Here is a 16,108-nt window from a genome sequence, read left to right as displayed (position 1 = left end):
AAATGTAATTTTTTTTCCTTCTCAATTTTATTTTTTATTGTAAAACATGCTCTTCTACTTCCATTAAAGTTTTACATCATTCATGTTGGTACTTCATTGGTTTCATTAAAATTTTGTTAATCCCTTTGGTATACAATTAGTATTTTAAATTTGTTTTGAGGATAAACGGCAGAATTAGTATTTTAAATTGAAAATGAATAATTTCATAATTTTGCTATGGAGATGATAAAAAATGAATTTTATTCTATGAAAATCTTCATGGGGCATAATTTTGATAGGAGATATTTAGTATTTTTGTATTAAATATTTGTGTACAGGTCTAAGATCAATCTTTACAACTTTTGTATACCCATTGGAATTTAAAAGATAAATTCTCCTAAAAAAAAATTAGTTAGCAAACATATACGTAAAATTTGATAATTTTATGTACAATATATTTATAAATTATGACTTACTCCAATATTAAAACATTAAGATTTTTATATGTATGTATGTGTTTGCAAATGCGTGTGGGATTTGTCTTCACTAATATTAGTATCACAACTCAGTCCCTCCCAAACAAAAATTCCTGGTTCCACCCCTGACTTGGATGTTGTTATTGTTGTATAATTTAATAGACTTGTATCATGGATCTATATCTGCATCGAGATGCTTTTCATCTATATTTTCTTTCCAGAACCAGAAATTTTTACATGCTTTTGCTCATACCTTCATCTGCTCCTCTTCTTATTCCTTTTTAAATAACTTTCCTTTTTCCTCTTCCTGTGACAGTGATATGTTATCTACTTATGGAACACTTGCTTTTAATATATTCTGTATACGTGCACTTTCCTGACATCTTAGCATTATTATATCTATTTTCCATTTATTATTTGTTTAGTATATATGTCTGAGTCTTTCATTTATAAAAAATACTTCAGTCTTTCAACCAACTAAATGGGACCAACTTTCTTTGCATGCCAGCATATCACAAATGTCAAACTTGTACACATTCATTTGGAAAAAAATGGCTACTTCAAGGCACAAAATCACAGAGGCATTACATTCTGGATCCTGCATATTTGTTCCCTATGCATCTGGCTCTAGTCATGAGGATGTGGTACCTGGTACGTTTTTGTCTCCAGAAGAAATATGTTGGCATGATCCAACTGGTTGTCTAGACCAAATTAAGGAGATGAATCCTCAGTGCAGTTTGACAGAAGTGATTCATTGCCCCTTAAACAAGACACTGAGCAATATATATCCAGGCCTTCGTGACTTTTTCGTTTACAGTTGCAGAGTACATGAGACCCCTCCTCTCCGTAGCTACCTACGGATTTTGCTCCAGCTATCTACTGTTGCTTTGCCTTCACAAACAGCTAATGCAGTAAGTAACCAAATCTGAAATAAAATCACAGTTGCAATTATAATTTGTTGTGGTGCAACTAAAGTGTTTCTTTAATGTACCAGGTTTTCCATGTATTTCTCAAGTGGAGCGATGGGTTGAAATCTGGACTCTTGAGTCCTGAAGATATCATTTACTTGAAAGAGCGTCTTATGAAATTGGACTATGCGGTACTTCCAACTGAACAAGACAAGTGGGTTTCCCTACACCCTCTCTTTGGCCTTGTGTGCTGGTGTGATAGTCTGAAGTTACAAAAGCAATTTAAGCATTTCGATAAGATTTATTTTTTGTACTTCGGCAAACTTAGTGAGGATGAAAAAAAGATACTTCAAACGAAAGTGTCTGTGCTCATGCAAACCATAGGGATTCCTGCTCTGTCAGACGTAAGATCTCTCTCTCTGTTTAGGCTTTGGTCTGGGGATGTTGCTCTTGAGTTAGCAATGTTTTTAACTCCATATGAACTCATTCAGTAGGTCAGGCAGTATAGCTAATTATCAATGTGTTGACCTGAAAGGAATGGACTGCTAAACATTCCTGCTACAAATGACTGGAATTTCAACTTGAGCTGATCCTAAAGAAGCCTTGAAAAAAAATTTTAATAACCATTTTTGCACTCAAAAGAATATAGTACTCTGCCTACTTTTAGATTTGTTCATGGTTCTAATTTTTTATTTTTGTTTCATAACACATCATAAGGAAGCTTGTATACAAAAAGTATAAGGAACTTTATCTTATGTGGTGCTCCATGAGATACATGGGTAATCTTTGAACTGTTTCATTATTGTCCGTTTAACTGTGTAGAGCTTTTACTGATTATTTATTGATTGCCTTTAAGGTACTGGATCTTTTATGTGATGTTATTTGGTCCTAGAAGTTCTATGATTTCAATCTATTTTAGTACGTGTTGCTTTGCAAAGTTCATGGTTTGTGTGGACTGGAATCATTCCTTTCTCCATTGCATACTCTCAACTTGCTTCAGAATGCGTTTTTAGAAAGTTGGAGTTTGCTGATTGTATGTTCCTGTAACACCACTTTCACTTGAGATGTAGCTACTTGCAAAGCATAACTTAGCAAAGAATGAACAGGTGTGGGAAATGGAGAACGATATATACTTTCCTTTACTTGGATTCGGACACCTCTCTCTCCCCCATAAGAAAAAACGGATTGCTATTGCATGTGGATATAGTATGTGTTTGCATAACAATTCTTTTGAATTATTGATTTGTATAAGACAATGGAATTTCTTTGAAATGCTAGAATTTCTTTTTTCGCTTGAAAGAAGCATGACAATTTGTACAGTTGTCTATGAGTTGTTGAGTAGACATCAATCGCTGTGAGATTCTGTTGATTGAAGCAAAGTAGAGCACCATTTTTGTCACCCTGAAGAGAAAAAAATAATAATAAAACAATGAATGAGATATATAATGCGATCTTCACCTTCCTTTCCTCATTGTTGCATTAATGTGCAGGTTGTTACTCGTGAAGCAATATATGATGGTCTGGCAGACTCTAGCTTCAAAGCTTCATTAGTGGGCTGGAGTCTTCCTTATGCTCAACGCTACTTCTGTAGTGTACACTCTGAAAAATATTTTCAACTCAAGCAGTCTGGATTTGATATTCTGAACCGTTTACAAGTAGTTGTTGTTGAAAAGCTTTACTACAGGAATGTCATAAAAAGTTGTGGTGGTGCATCTAAGAAGCAAATTGAATGTAGTTGCCTACTTCAGGTATGTAATGAAATCCTTTGTTCCTTGTCCTTTGCCTCACCACCACACCACCCCCCCGCCACGTTTTTCTCTCCTAACACACACATGAATATAGCAAATTACATGGTGTTCAAAGGTGGTAATCTAGTGGTTCCAGCCTATGTTGCACGGACACCAACACTGCTATGGGTAAGGGGATACGCCATTTCTTGAAAAACTAGAGTACGATATGTTGGGCGTACGGCAATAAATTGATATTTATTTTTAGGTATATTTTATATATTCTTACACATAATTTGTGTTCATTTTAGGTTATTTAAAAAAAAACAAACAAACATTAAAATGAAAATAAATGATGTCTAACTACACACTCTCACAATCCCTTACAAATACCAACCAAGCCCATCACCAGAATAAACCAACCCAAATTTCATTGCACCTAATGGTTCTGTAACATTTGAACAATAAATCAAGGTTTTTCAACAAAACTTTCTCTGAAGTTTTATTGTCTTTTAGCTTCCAAACAAAACCACACTTTACTTATGTTGAACCATAGACATCTTTTACATTGAAGCCTTTTTTGGGCTGATGCCTCCAAATCCCTAAAATTTGTCAGCCTCCAACACTAACTCAGTACTCTCTTTTTAGTTGATGGTTACTAAACTTACATAAGTACTATTAAACCTCCTATACTTTGCAATGTATGCTTTGTTAGAATTTGAGGGTACTTCCAACATTTATATCCTTATCGTACGCCTTTTACAGGACAACGTTTTGTACACAACCCAAGAATCCGATTCTCATGCCCTATTTATGGAGCTGTCTCGTTTGTTATTTGATGGAACTCCTGATTTACACTTGGCAAATTTCCTTCACATGATCACAACCATGGCTGAATCAGGTTCAACTGAGGAGCAAACAGAATTTTTCATCTTGAATAGCCAAAAGGTACCTAAGCTTCCTAATGAAGAATCTGTTTGGTCCCTCCCGTCCATACCTTCACAGACAAAGAATGATGACTCACTCCAAACAACTTTTGATTCGACAACACTGGATGAGCGAAGTCATTTAAAGTCCAAAAAGAAGGCTGGAAATAACTCAAACTGGCCACCAGCGGACTGGAAAACTGCACCTGGTTTTAGTCATGCTCGTTTAAGTGGTTTTAAGACTCAGGCAACAACTGCACAGCCTAGAAGCAGCCCACGAAAGGACAATTCTGAAGGTATAGTCATGCAAACTGATAATGTTGTTCCTATCTCAATTGTTGATGATTGGACCATTGAAGATGATTCAGCTGCAGCTTCAAAAGCTTTAGTTTTGTCAGACTGCAACAATTTGGAAAATCAGTCTGGCCATGCTCCCAGTCATGCTGATTTTACTATGGATGTTGACTTCGATTCTGTTGATTTAGATCCCACATCTGATGGCCCTGAGTTGGATGCATCTAATTTTAGCATGAGAGATCATCTTAGATTAGGTACCCCCGATGGAGCACAAGCCATGCAAACGGGGAGGCTTGGTGAGAGTATTGCTTTCAAATACATTATTGGGAAATTTGGTGGGACAGTAGTGAAGTGGGTTAATGAAGATAGTGAAACTGGGTTACCTTATGACATTATAGTAGGGGAGGAGAATAGCAGAGAGTACATTGAAGTTAAAGCAACTAAATCTCCAACAAAAGACTGGTTCGATATATCAATGAGAGAGTGGCAATTTGCAGTGGAAAAGGGAGAATCATTCAGCATTGCACATGTTGTTTTGTTAGGTAATAATGTTGCAAAGGTCTCAGTATTTAAGAATCCAGTAAAGTTATGTCAACTAGGCAATTTGCAGTTGGTTGTTATGATGCCCAGGAAGCAGCAGAAATTTTCCGTTGTCTCCTAACGGTAACAGACTCATTTTTTATCTGTGCTTATGGGTTATATTGACTCTCTGAAGTCTTTAGCCTAACCATAACTGCCTTTATGGAAATACACTGAAATGACTGAGGATTGTGTACAGTGACTCTTTACCTCGACTTGACGCATGAAAAACTTTATTACCTTTCCACGGTTGGTGGGTGAGTCCAGTTTGTTTTAGGCAGAATGTCTATGTTGCTACCATATTGTATATAAAACTTCATTGAAGGCCCCTCGTATGTAAATCATAGATAGAAATTTTCTTGTAGGCAGAATGTCTATTTTGCTACCATATTGTGATTTTATTTATTTTTTATCTTTTATTAGTTTGTAACCCCGTACATATGTATGGATACATTTAAAGATATACAATAAGATGCATAATATAATTCATATATATATATATATATATATATAATTTTAATACTATTGATAATCATTTTTATATTTTATTAACTCCTTAAAAAATTTTGTAAGAATATTATTAGGTATAAAATGTAAATTGTCCAAGTTTTTTTTTTTTTTTAAATTATTGTGAAGTACTTTTTTTTTTTTTTTTTTTTACGATTCATTTATTCTAGACTGTTTGGTTTTTGGACTTAATAACTCACTTAGATAAATATTTATGATATAGTCCCACATTTGATTCTAAAATTAAGAATTAAAATTATTTAAGAATAAATAATTTAGGACACGTGGCGCAAAATTGAAACTCTAATTTGAAATTCTAATTGAATTGTGTCTGCAAAGAGAATAAAGTGTGTAATTTGTGCCTGAATGCAAATTAGGGTCCTAGTATTTATGGCAAACTCACTTTTCTTGGGAATAGATATAACTTTACGAACACATGCATCAACCCTTATAGTAACAACCTTACCAAAATACAAGTCTTTCTCTTCCGAAACTGATATTGTTTGTGAAGCAACATCATCCAGCAAGTGAGGTTATTGTATGTGTGAAGGTGCACCATATAATGGTGTAATCATTCATCACAATCACACGCTAACATGTTTGTACTTGTGCTTGCCTTTTTTTAGTTTCTGATGCAATTACAAATTGAGTATTTTGGGTATTGAATACTGTCAAAATTACTATTCACAACAAGAAAGAAAAATAATTTTTCTAAAGGATTTTTAAAAAAATTACAATGAAAAGAAAATTACTATGAAATTTATTACAAAATAAATTATATATTATATGCGGGATTTAATAGCATGTTGAGTTTCATTTGATAAATTATTCATTCAAATTATAAAGAAACAAGTTTTTACACTTTATTATTATTGAATAAATAATATATATTTTTATTTTTATATAATGATCGGGTCTTGAATATTTATCTTTTTTTCTAATTCCAAAAATTTTCTAGTGTTTTTAAATTTGGCCACCAAATAGCACCACGACTTTTTTTTTTTTTTTAAAGAAAAAACAATATCAGATAATCAATACATAGGAACAATCATATTTTATGTATGAGAAAATGTGAAAATCATTGCTAAGCTATGAAGACCAATGCAACAATACACACAGAAATTTATCATGTTTGATATATAATTTTCAATTTAATTCAAAATCGACAATATATAAGATAAGAAATGGTTATTCATAGATTTTCCATAGCAACTGTCCATATCTTAGTATTATAGGTGTTATGTAAAGTTGTAAAATAGTCACAGTTGCAAGTTTTCACCTAGATTCCTTTAAAGTAATTGAAGCTATTGGGAAATACAGTCCAAATATGAAACCTCCTACTTACCATGAGTTAAGTATTCCAATTCTCAATAAAGAGGTGGCTTACACAAATGAGTTATTGAGTGATCACAAGGAATCTTGGGGGAAACATGGTTCCTCTATTATGTCTGATGGGTGGACTATTAGAACCAATCAGAGCTTGATAAACATTTTGGTGAACTGCTCAACTGAAACTATATTTGTGAAGTCAATCGATGCATCATGTATTTTGAAAACTAAGGAAAAAAACATTTCAATTACTTGATCATTTGTCGATCAAATTGGGGAGGCTAATGTAGTGCAAGTAGGGACAGATAATGGATCTAATTATGTATTGGTTGGGAAGTAATTGGAAGCCAAAAGGACAAATTGGACTCCATGTGTTGCACATTTTATTGACCTTATGTTGGAGGATATTGGGAAAATTGCTTGAGTTACAAGAACTTTGGAAAGAGTCATTCAAATGATTGGATATATCTACAATCATGGGGGTTGTGTTGAATATGATAAGAGATTACACAAAGCAAAGAGAGCTCGTTAGGCTCGGAAAAACAAGGTTTTGCATTGCATTTCTTGCACTAAACTACATTCATAAGCAAAAGCATAACTTAAGGAACATGTTACCTTTTTAGGAGTGGGCTCATAGTAGATGGGCAAAGGAAGCATAGGCTAAACGAGTAGTAGATACGATTTTGATGCCTTCTTTTTGGAATACTATAGTTTATATCCTCAAATTTATGGGCCCTCTTGTTTGAGTTCTTCACCTTGCTGATAATGAGAGAAAACTAGTTATGGGTAATCTATATGAGTCAATGGATAGGACTAACTATTATGAAAGCTTTCAATGAGAATGAAGACAAAATTAGGAGCAACAAGTGACAATAATGTCAAAACAATTGATTTCAGTGCAAAACGTGTTTGTACTTTTGTGTGCAATAAGTATTATGGAAAAAAAAGAAAAAGAAAAAAAAAACACCACCCTTTGGGAGCGATAAGTGACAACAATGGCAAAATATTTGTATACATCCGTGCATTATCTAACAGCTAGAACTTGGTTTTGTGTGTGTGTGTGCGTAATTTAATACTTACAACTTATAAAAAGAGATGGGAGATTTGAACCTAGATGTCCTGGACAGACCAAGCAGTGCCAACTAACTAAACTATAAGTCTTTTTAGCATTAGGTTTTCAATTGAATTTAAAGACTTTGTTGTTTTGAATTTTTTTTTTTTTTTAAAAAAAATTTTAAAAAGACAACACAATTGGGAAACCCATTGATAATTTGATAGTCAATTGAAGGAGAAATTGAACTTCCTTCTAGTATAAAAATGATTAATTTTTTTTAAATCTAGTTGTCACATAATTTGAGAAGTGTTAAATAATTAGACACATGGGGATAGATTTTGCTTGAATAAATTGTTTGCATTCGGTTGTCTTTATCAATGTGCTTCTTTTCATCGAGATCTTTTGGTTTAATTTCATTTTCTCTTCCAATATGGCAATATCCACTTGGAAAGGTTTTTTCGGCTGATCCTACAAAATTGGTTCCCCCAACTCATAAGCTCTAGGATGGGTGGCGAGGGTAAGGATTTTCCAGCAAAAGGAGCATTTTCCACAACCGTGGGTTAAACTGGACATGCAACTTCTTTCTTTATGTGTTTACCATTCTTCTTTAACAGATCATAGTATACTATAGAGTTCACAGAAACTAAGAAGAAGCACATTTACAGCCATAAAGACAACTTTGTGAAGTGGCCAAATCAAAGATTTTAAGATAATTATCACGAAACTTTTGATTGAAAAGTTATATAGATTTAAAAAAATAATGCACACTCAAAGGAATGTGTTGCTAACTTTGGTAGACTTTCTCCATCCAAAGTTGGCGCCTTTATTACAAGATGAACTGACACTAGCTAAAATACTTTAAACTAATAGACATTATTCCCAATTAACAGTCTCAAGACTCTCAACCACATCACACCCCGGCACCCTTCCAACAATTCAAATAAACAGGTTAAGTTGTACTTTAAGGAGGAACTAAGAAGCCTACAATCAAGAATCTAACTTGGCCTTGATTATGCACTAACAGGCATTTACAAGAATCAAAACATAAAATATTATAACTGATCAACTTAGCAGGAATAAACAAAATTGGCAAAAGCCTCAAGCACACTTAAGCGTATAGGCCTCTTGGAGGTTGGTGCAAAGTGCAAGTGCGCACCTAATTGAAGTAAAGCGCACAATTTTCAAATATATATCTCCTAATTTTTAATAGAAATACTTGTTACATATAATAAAAAAATAGTAATAAATCAAAATTTCTATATTTTACCTATTAGGGAAGTCAACTGAATAATGTTTGTAAGTTCAAACTCATGTTATTTCAATTCTTAAAATTTTTATATGCATGGTAAATTGAAAATAATTATCAATGATCAATATTATAATAATCTAGTTATAGAAAGTTTAAACATAATATTTTACATAATTCTCTTGTGCTTTATAAAAGTACATAACCTTGATATTTAACCAAAAAGCACATAAATTGTAAATTAACCTTGGTCCATGTCATTTCTTTCACAATCAAACAATAAATTTTGACAATCCATTTTTTTTTTTAGTAGTAAAATAAAAAAGTGTGCTTAGGCGTGTGCACTTTGTGCATCTTCAAAAAGCCCAAAAAAGTATATCTAATAGGATCAAAAATATTTATCTCACTTTTAAATATTATGACATTACTAAACCTAAAAATAAATAAAATAAAATAAAAAAGAGTCTCATCATACATGCAAAGTGTGTATGATGAGACTAGTATATATATAATAAACTATCTGACCATTTCATATTTAAAATATATATTGTAAGGACACAATTTGGTTCCTAAGCCCAAAATGTAAAAGGATTTAAGCTTAAAGAGCCCAATACAATGAATTTGTAGAAAATGAGTTAGAAAACTAGACTCTAATGAGTTGGGCAACAATTAAAATGAATCCAGATAACAAAAAAGTAAAGATAGATTGGTTTTATCTACAAGCACAGTTTTTGTATATATCTCTTGAATTTGACTACAAGTACAATTCTTATTGCTACAGCATTTTTCTCTTAATTCTCCGATCCCTTTCCCTCAGGGTCTTCTTTCTATTTTATACCATCTTCCCTCTTTCATCTCTACCCTCCATGTGTAGATTAGATTGCTGGTGTTGATCATTGTCCCATCAGCACCATCCTGAAGTCTTTGGAAGTAGCTATAAGGCTGAAAAACTACTATTCAGGTATCACTTCCTCATTAATGCGGCTAGAGAGTTAGCCACAGAGCATTCAATGAGGTGGTAACAGTTTTCTCTTAGATGTTTCATAGCTTTCCTTTGTCCTGTGCTTTCATGATGTATATCCTTATCAATAGAATCTCTTGGAACGTTGCTTCTGGATGGCAGACCGCACCTTCTGACCTCTTCTTCGCTCAGTTGAGGAAGCATCCCTCCTTGGACCATCTTCTTGGACCATCATGACCAGACCCCTTTCTTTATTCATTAACACCGACCTCCATAACAACATTTACCCGTCCTCGGACAACTTGGCGTCCTCGGACCAAGCTCCCGGCCTAATATATACACTGGGCCTATCATCCCTACATATATATATATGGCCTCTTTTAGTACAAAATCAATTTAAATCTTTGGAACTATGTTTGTGAAGTCAAGTGATGCATAATGTATTGTGGAAATCGAGGCAAAAACGTTTAATTTAAATTACTTGATTCATTTGTAGATCAAATTGGGGAGGCCAATGTATTCCAAGTAATAACAGAAAATTGATCTAATTATGTGTTGGCAGGGAAATTGTTGGAAGAAAAAAAGGCCAAATATGTATTGGACTCCACGTACTACACATTGTATTGATCTTATGTTGAAGGATATTGGGAAAATTCCCTGAGTTACAAGAACTTTGGAAAGAGCCATTCAAATGACTAGATATATCTATAGACATGGGTGTGTGTTGAATATGATTAGAGAGTACACAAAGCAAGGAGCTTGTTAGGCTCAGAAATACTAGGTTTTGTACTTCATATCTTACACTAAAATGTATTCATAAGCAAAATCATAACTTAAGGACCGTGTTTAATTTTGAGAAGTGGACTCGTAGTAAATGGGCAAAGGGAGCAAAGGCTAAACGAGTAATAGATAAAGTTTTGATGCATTCTTTTTGAGATACTATAGTTTATATTCTCAAAGTTATGGACCCTCTTGCTTGAGTTTTTCACCTTGTTGATAATGAAAGAAAATTGGGAGCAATCAATAGGACTAACTGTTATGCAAGCTTTCAATGAGAATGAAGACAAAATTGGGGGCAACAAGTGACAATAATGTCAAAACAATCGACTTCAGTGCAAAAAATGTTTGTACGTTTGTGTGCAATAAGTATTGTCAAAACACCACCCATTGGGAGTAATGAATGACAACAATGGCAAAACATTCATAAAGCATCCATGCATTATTTAACAGCTAGAACTTGGTTTCTAGTCTTTTTTATGTTTTTGTAATTCAATACTAACAAGTTACAACTAATAACGAGAGTTGGGAGATTTGAACTTGGATATCGTGGAATACCAAGAAGTGCCAACTTACTTTATATACATATATATATATAGAGAGAGAGAGAGAGGTCCCATTCAAGCGGCCCGCCCATCACAATGTCGAATGAAACTATCCTAGAATCATGCGCCATGTGAATAATCTATTTAATAGATAGAGAAGCTTTCCCTGTGGTTTCTTTCTCATGAGCTAGGTTTAATAGATCAGTGTAGAACCACAAATTTGGACTGGATTGTACACCTTTGTGTTTGACTATGTATATGGATGTGATTAAAGAAGGGACGAGATATCTCTCTCACGTAGAAGAAGACGATGATTCCTATGAACCAACCGACCAAATGAAGGGAGATTTGGAAAACAAAGTAAAGCCCAACCATGAAAAAGCCCAAGTAATAATGATATGTCGTGGCTCCTTGAGATATAACATTATTATAAAATAAATATCTTGAAGCGAAAAGGCAAAGACTTGAGCATGCTTCTAAAAAGCTATTTAAGTGCAATCTAGACACAATCGTTTCGGTTACTCAAATCGGTTGGTAGGAAAAGACCTCCATAGCCAGATACCTAGGTAATAGAAATGGAAGCTTAAAGCAGCACAGAAGAAATATGGCTTATCTTATAAGGGCATCGAGATCATGGAGACCGGGAGATCAAAGTGGACGTTCCCGATTTCCATGGCTGATTTTTTTTAGTAATATATATGAATAGAAAGATAGATCCATCCATCTATCCTATCCGATTTCCAATTTTTATATCTAAAAAAGAATTGAATTCATTCAATGTTTGATTCAAAGAACTGCAGCCATACCGTCTGAAGCATGAACAAAATCACCTTTGTTCCGAAGGCCTAGCGAGTTACTTCTGACCTTGACTTCTTTTGATGCTTCATAGGATTATGACTCTTAACTCCGCTTTATAAAGAGGGTCAGTCAGCCCGAGCTTAAAGTTAAAAAATACATTTCTCCCAACGTCATTACTAAGTAAATTGGAACTTCCTAGCTATCCCACACTGATCACACGCTATGTTGCACGGACACGGACACGGACACGGACACGACACGGACACGGACTCGGGGATACGGCAATTTTTGAAAAATAAGGACACGACACGGCGGGGACACGGCAGTTAAATAATTAATTAAATTTTATATTTAGGCATATTTTTTAATATTTTTAGACATAAAATACGTTTATGTCTAGAATTTAAATTATATAAAGACTACAAATAAGTAAACTAACACCCAAAGTAGTATAATAATACACATAAAATGTTTAGAGCACAAACCAAAAGTTTAAACAGGCTACATTCAACGTCAAACTAAAAACATTAAGGAAAACCAGATTTAAACTTTTGGGATATATATATATATATAGTGAAAGTGGGATTAAAAAAAAAGAAAAAAAAAAAGCGTCATAACTTAAGTAAACAGAGTACACAGCATCTCTGAAAGAAAGAAAAAAAAAAAAAAAAAAAAAAAAGAGGGAGAGAAGAGAAGAGGTCGGACTCGGACCTGTCCACGCCGAGAGAGAGAGAGAGAGATCGGAAGGGACAGAGAGCACGGCGTCGACGGCGACTGTCTACGGAGCTCGCCGACTCGCCGATCGGCCCGATCTTGCACCGGCGACTGTCTATGGGCTTCAACTTTCACGGTATCAGACTCTAAACTTTCACCGGCGACTGTCAAAATCTGTGATTTTCTGTTTTTTTTTCACTGCTGGCGTGTCTACCGGCAACTATCTATGGGTTTTCAACTTGAGATGTGGGTTGAGAACTTGAGATGGGTTGAGAAATCTGTGATTTTCTTTCTTTTTTTTCTTTTTTTTTTCACTGCTGGTTTGTCGGAGCCATGTCGAAGCCGTGTCGGTGCCGTGTCGGAGAAGCGAAAAAAAAAAAAAAAGAGACACTCGCCGGACACGGGAATCCGGCGAGTCGTACCCGTTCCGGTGTCCGACACGTGTCCGACACCGACACGACGCCAAAAATGGCGTGTCCGTGCAACCTAGATCACACGTTCACTATGGGTCTGTGGGCAACCGAGAAACCTATTGATAATTTGATATTTAATAGAATGATAAACTGAACTAACTTCTAGTGTAAAAATAAAATAAAATATCTCTAGTATAAAAATAAAATAAAATAAAATATCTAGTAATTTGAGAAGTATTAAATAATTTGACACTCATGATAGATTTTGCTTGAATAAGCTGTTTGAGAATGACTATCTTTATCTATGTTCTTCTTTTCCTCAAGACCTTTTGGTTTGAGCTTCATTTTCTCTTCCAACATCCATTTGAAAAGGTTTTTGCTGCTGATCCTCTAGAACTGGTTCTCGCAATCCATAGGCTCTAGGGTGAGTAGCGAGGGTAAGGGTTTTCCAGCAAGAGGAGAAGTTTCCACATCTGTGGTTGAAATTGTAGTTGCAACTTCGTCCTCTTTGTGTTTACCATTCTTCTCTAACGGATCGGAGTATACTATAAAGTTCACAAAAACTCATAATTAGAAGCACATTTACAACCATAGAAACAACTTTGTGAAGCAGCCAAAGATTTCAAGATAATTATTACAAAATGTTTTACTAAAAAGTTATATAGATTTTTAAAAAGTAGTGCACACTCAAAGGAATGCGTTGCTAACTTTGGAAAATTTTCTCCATCCAAAGTCTGCTCTTTTATTACAAGATGAACTAACACTAGCTAAAATACTTTAATCTAACCGACACTGACAGTGAACAATCTAAACCCACATCACACCCTTCCCCAACAATTCAAATAAACAGGTTAAGCTGCACTTAAGGAGGAATTAAGAAGCCTGCAATCAAGAATTTTGATCATGTAGTATGCCCTCTTCTTGACTTTACACCATTGGCAAACTCATCTTTAACTGCATCATAATAGCACACCCAGCCTTAATAATGGGCTAACAAGCATTTACTAGGATCAAAACATAAAAAACTATAATTTTCAACTTAGTAGGAATGAACAACGTTAGCAAAGTCTCAAGCGCACTTAGGCGTATAGGGCTCTTGAAGGTTGGTCCAAAGTGCAAACGCGTGCTTGATTGAAGTAAAACACAATTTTCAAATATAATATCTTCTAAATTTTAATAGAAATACTCAATACATAAAAAATAATAATAACTCAAAATTTCTATATTTTACTTATTAAGAAAGTCAAGTAAATAATGTTTGTACGTTCAAATTTTACCCAAGTTATTTCAATTCTTAAAATTTATATATAGTAAATTGCAAACAATTAACAATAGTTAATATTATAATAATCTAGTTCTAGAAAGTTTAAACATTATATTTTATATAAATCTCTTGAGCTTTATAAAAGTACATACCTGTGATTGTTAACCAAAAAACACAAGAATTGTAAATTAATCTTGTTTGTATCTTATGATAGGTAATTAATTAAATTGTTTGCGTAATACAACACCTTAAGGATAGTGGTTGTGTAGTAAATCATTGGTCCATATCATTTTTTTCACTATCAAACAATTAGTTTTGATGATCCATATTTTTTTTAATTAGTAATAAAAAAAAAAAAAAAAAGTATGCTTAGGTGCTTTTTCAAAAAGCCCAAAAAGCACGTCTAAAGCACACATTATTAAATGAGCTTTTTTTGCCCTAGCAAAGTGTTGAGAGCTTGAGATTTCGAGCTTTGAGCTTAAACACGCCTAAGGGTTGCTTTCAACAACACTGGAATAAACAACCTCCGAGATTGTGTATATGCATTTCATTATAAAGAAACCAACAAACCTTCCAATTACCTAAGCAATCTGTAGTTTTTTTAATTTTATTTTATATTTTTTTTTAGGTAAAACTTGTTAAAATAATGCAGCGAGTGTGGCTCGAAACCTGTAGCAATTTTAAAGTTTAACTTGAGAAATGATGGTTTTTTTTTTTTTTTTTTTCTCTAATAGAAAAATACACAACCATTTGTTCAACAGTCAAATAAAGGGGCTTGGGAGAACTTCCTCCAGGTAGCCTCTCAAGTTGCTTTGCTGTTACATGGATATTAGTGAAGTACATGTCCAACAAATTAAAATGCAGAACTAATTATAATCGAATGAGAGAAATGAATACACATTAGAGACTGTAGAACATCCACAGTTTTACGTGCAACCTAATAATCATTTTACATAGGAATTGACTGAATCAAATGTAAAGTTAATACGTATATAAGAGACGGAGACCGTTTCAGAGATGCCAAGGTTTGGCCATTCCTTTGAAGTTTGAACTTCACATGTAAACGTAAATTTCAAAGTATTTTTCCGGTTATCCAACACTATCTCTAGTATGTTTCAAACAACTTTTTATATATATTGTTTTTACCAACACTTCCAACCAGGAGAAACCAAATTAACAAGACATTAATATTATTTAAACCTCAACCCTCCGCCCCCCCACCACCCCCCCCCCCCCCCCCCCCAAAAAATTTTTTTTCTTGGTCTGTTTGGAAGTCTATATATTGAAAATTTGATATATGGCTACAAAAGCCATTTAGTAAAATAACCACATGGCTTTCCCTAGTTATTTTGAAACGACTCTAAATGTGACCAATATTTTCTTCTTGAAAGTAATCACCTGCACATATCATCACACACAAACACACTCTTGAAACAGAAACAGAAGCAGAAATACTAACATTAGCAAGTGTCCTGATCTACTCATCAAAACCATCCTCAGAAGACATAAAATGTTTTTTCCCCTCAGTTTGTTTTAATTAACTCCATGTTTGTCACCACTCTTCCGCATTACCATTCCTAGACTCTTTAGTGCATAGTGCATAGGATT

The 16,108-nt window shown here is 34.0% G+C and overlaps 1 protein-coding gene across 2 annotated transcripts in view; it reads left to right on the top strand.

Moving 5' to 3' along the window:
- Positions 1-5,280, top strand: part of LOC126725149 (protein NO VEIN-like) — a 49,626-nt gene extending 44,346 nt beyond the window's left edge. For both annotated transcript variants that reach the window (XM_050429687.1, XM_050429686.1), the window contains exons 9-12: positions 964-1,366; positions 1,450-1,767; positions 2,854-3,111; positions 3,856-5,280. In XM_050429687.1, the coding sequence (XP_050285644.1) occupies positions 964-1,366; positions 1,450-1,767; positions 2,854-3,111; positions 3,856-4,974 (2,098 nt within the window). In that variant the 3' untranslated portion in view covers positions 4,975-5,280. The remainder of the gene's footprint in view (positions 1-963; positions 1,367-1,449; positions 1,768-2,853; positions 3,112-3,855) is intronic.
- The last annotated feature ends 10,828 nt before the right edge of the window (positions 5,281-16,108 follow it).

The sequence above is a fragment of the Quercus robur genome, chromosome 5 (genome assembly GCF_932294415.1).
Source record: "Quercus robur chromosome 5, dhQueRobu3.1, whole genome shotgun sequence".
Classification (NCBI taxonomy): Eukaryota; Viridiplantae; Streptophyta; class Magnoliopsida; order Fagales; family Fagaceae; genus Quercus; species Quercus robur.
This window is presented reverse-complemented; position numbering and strand designations above follow the sequence as displayed.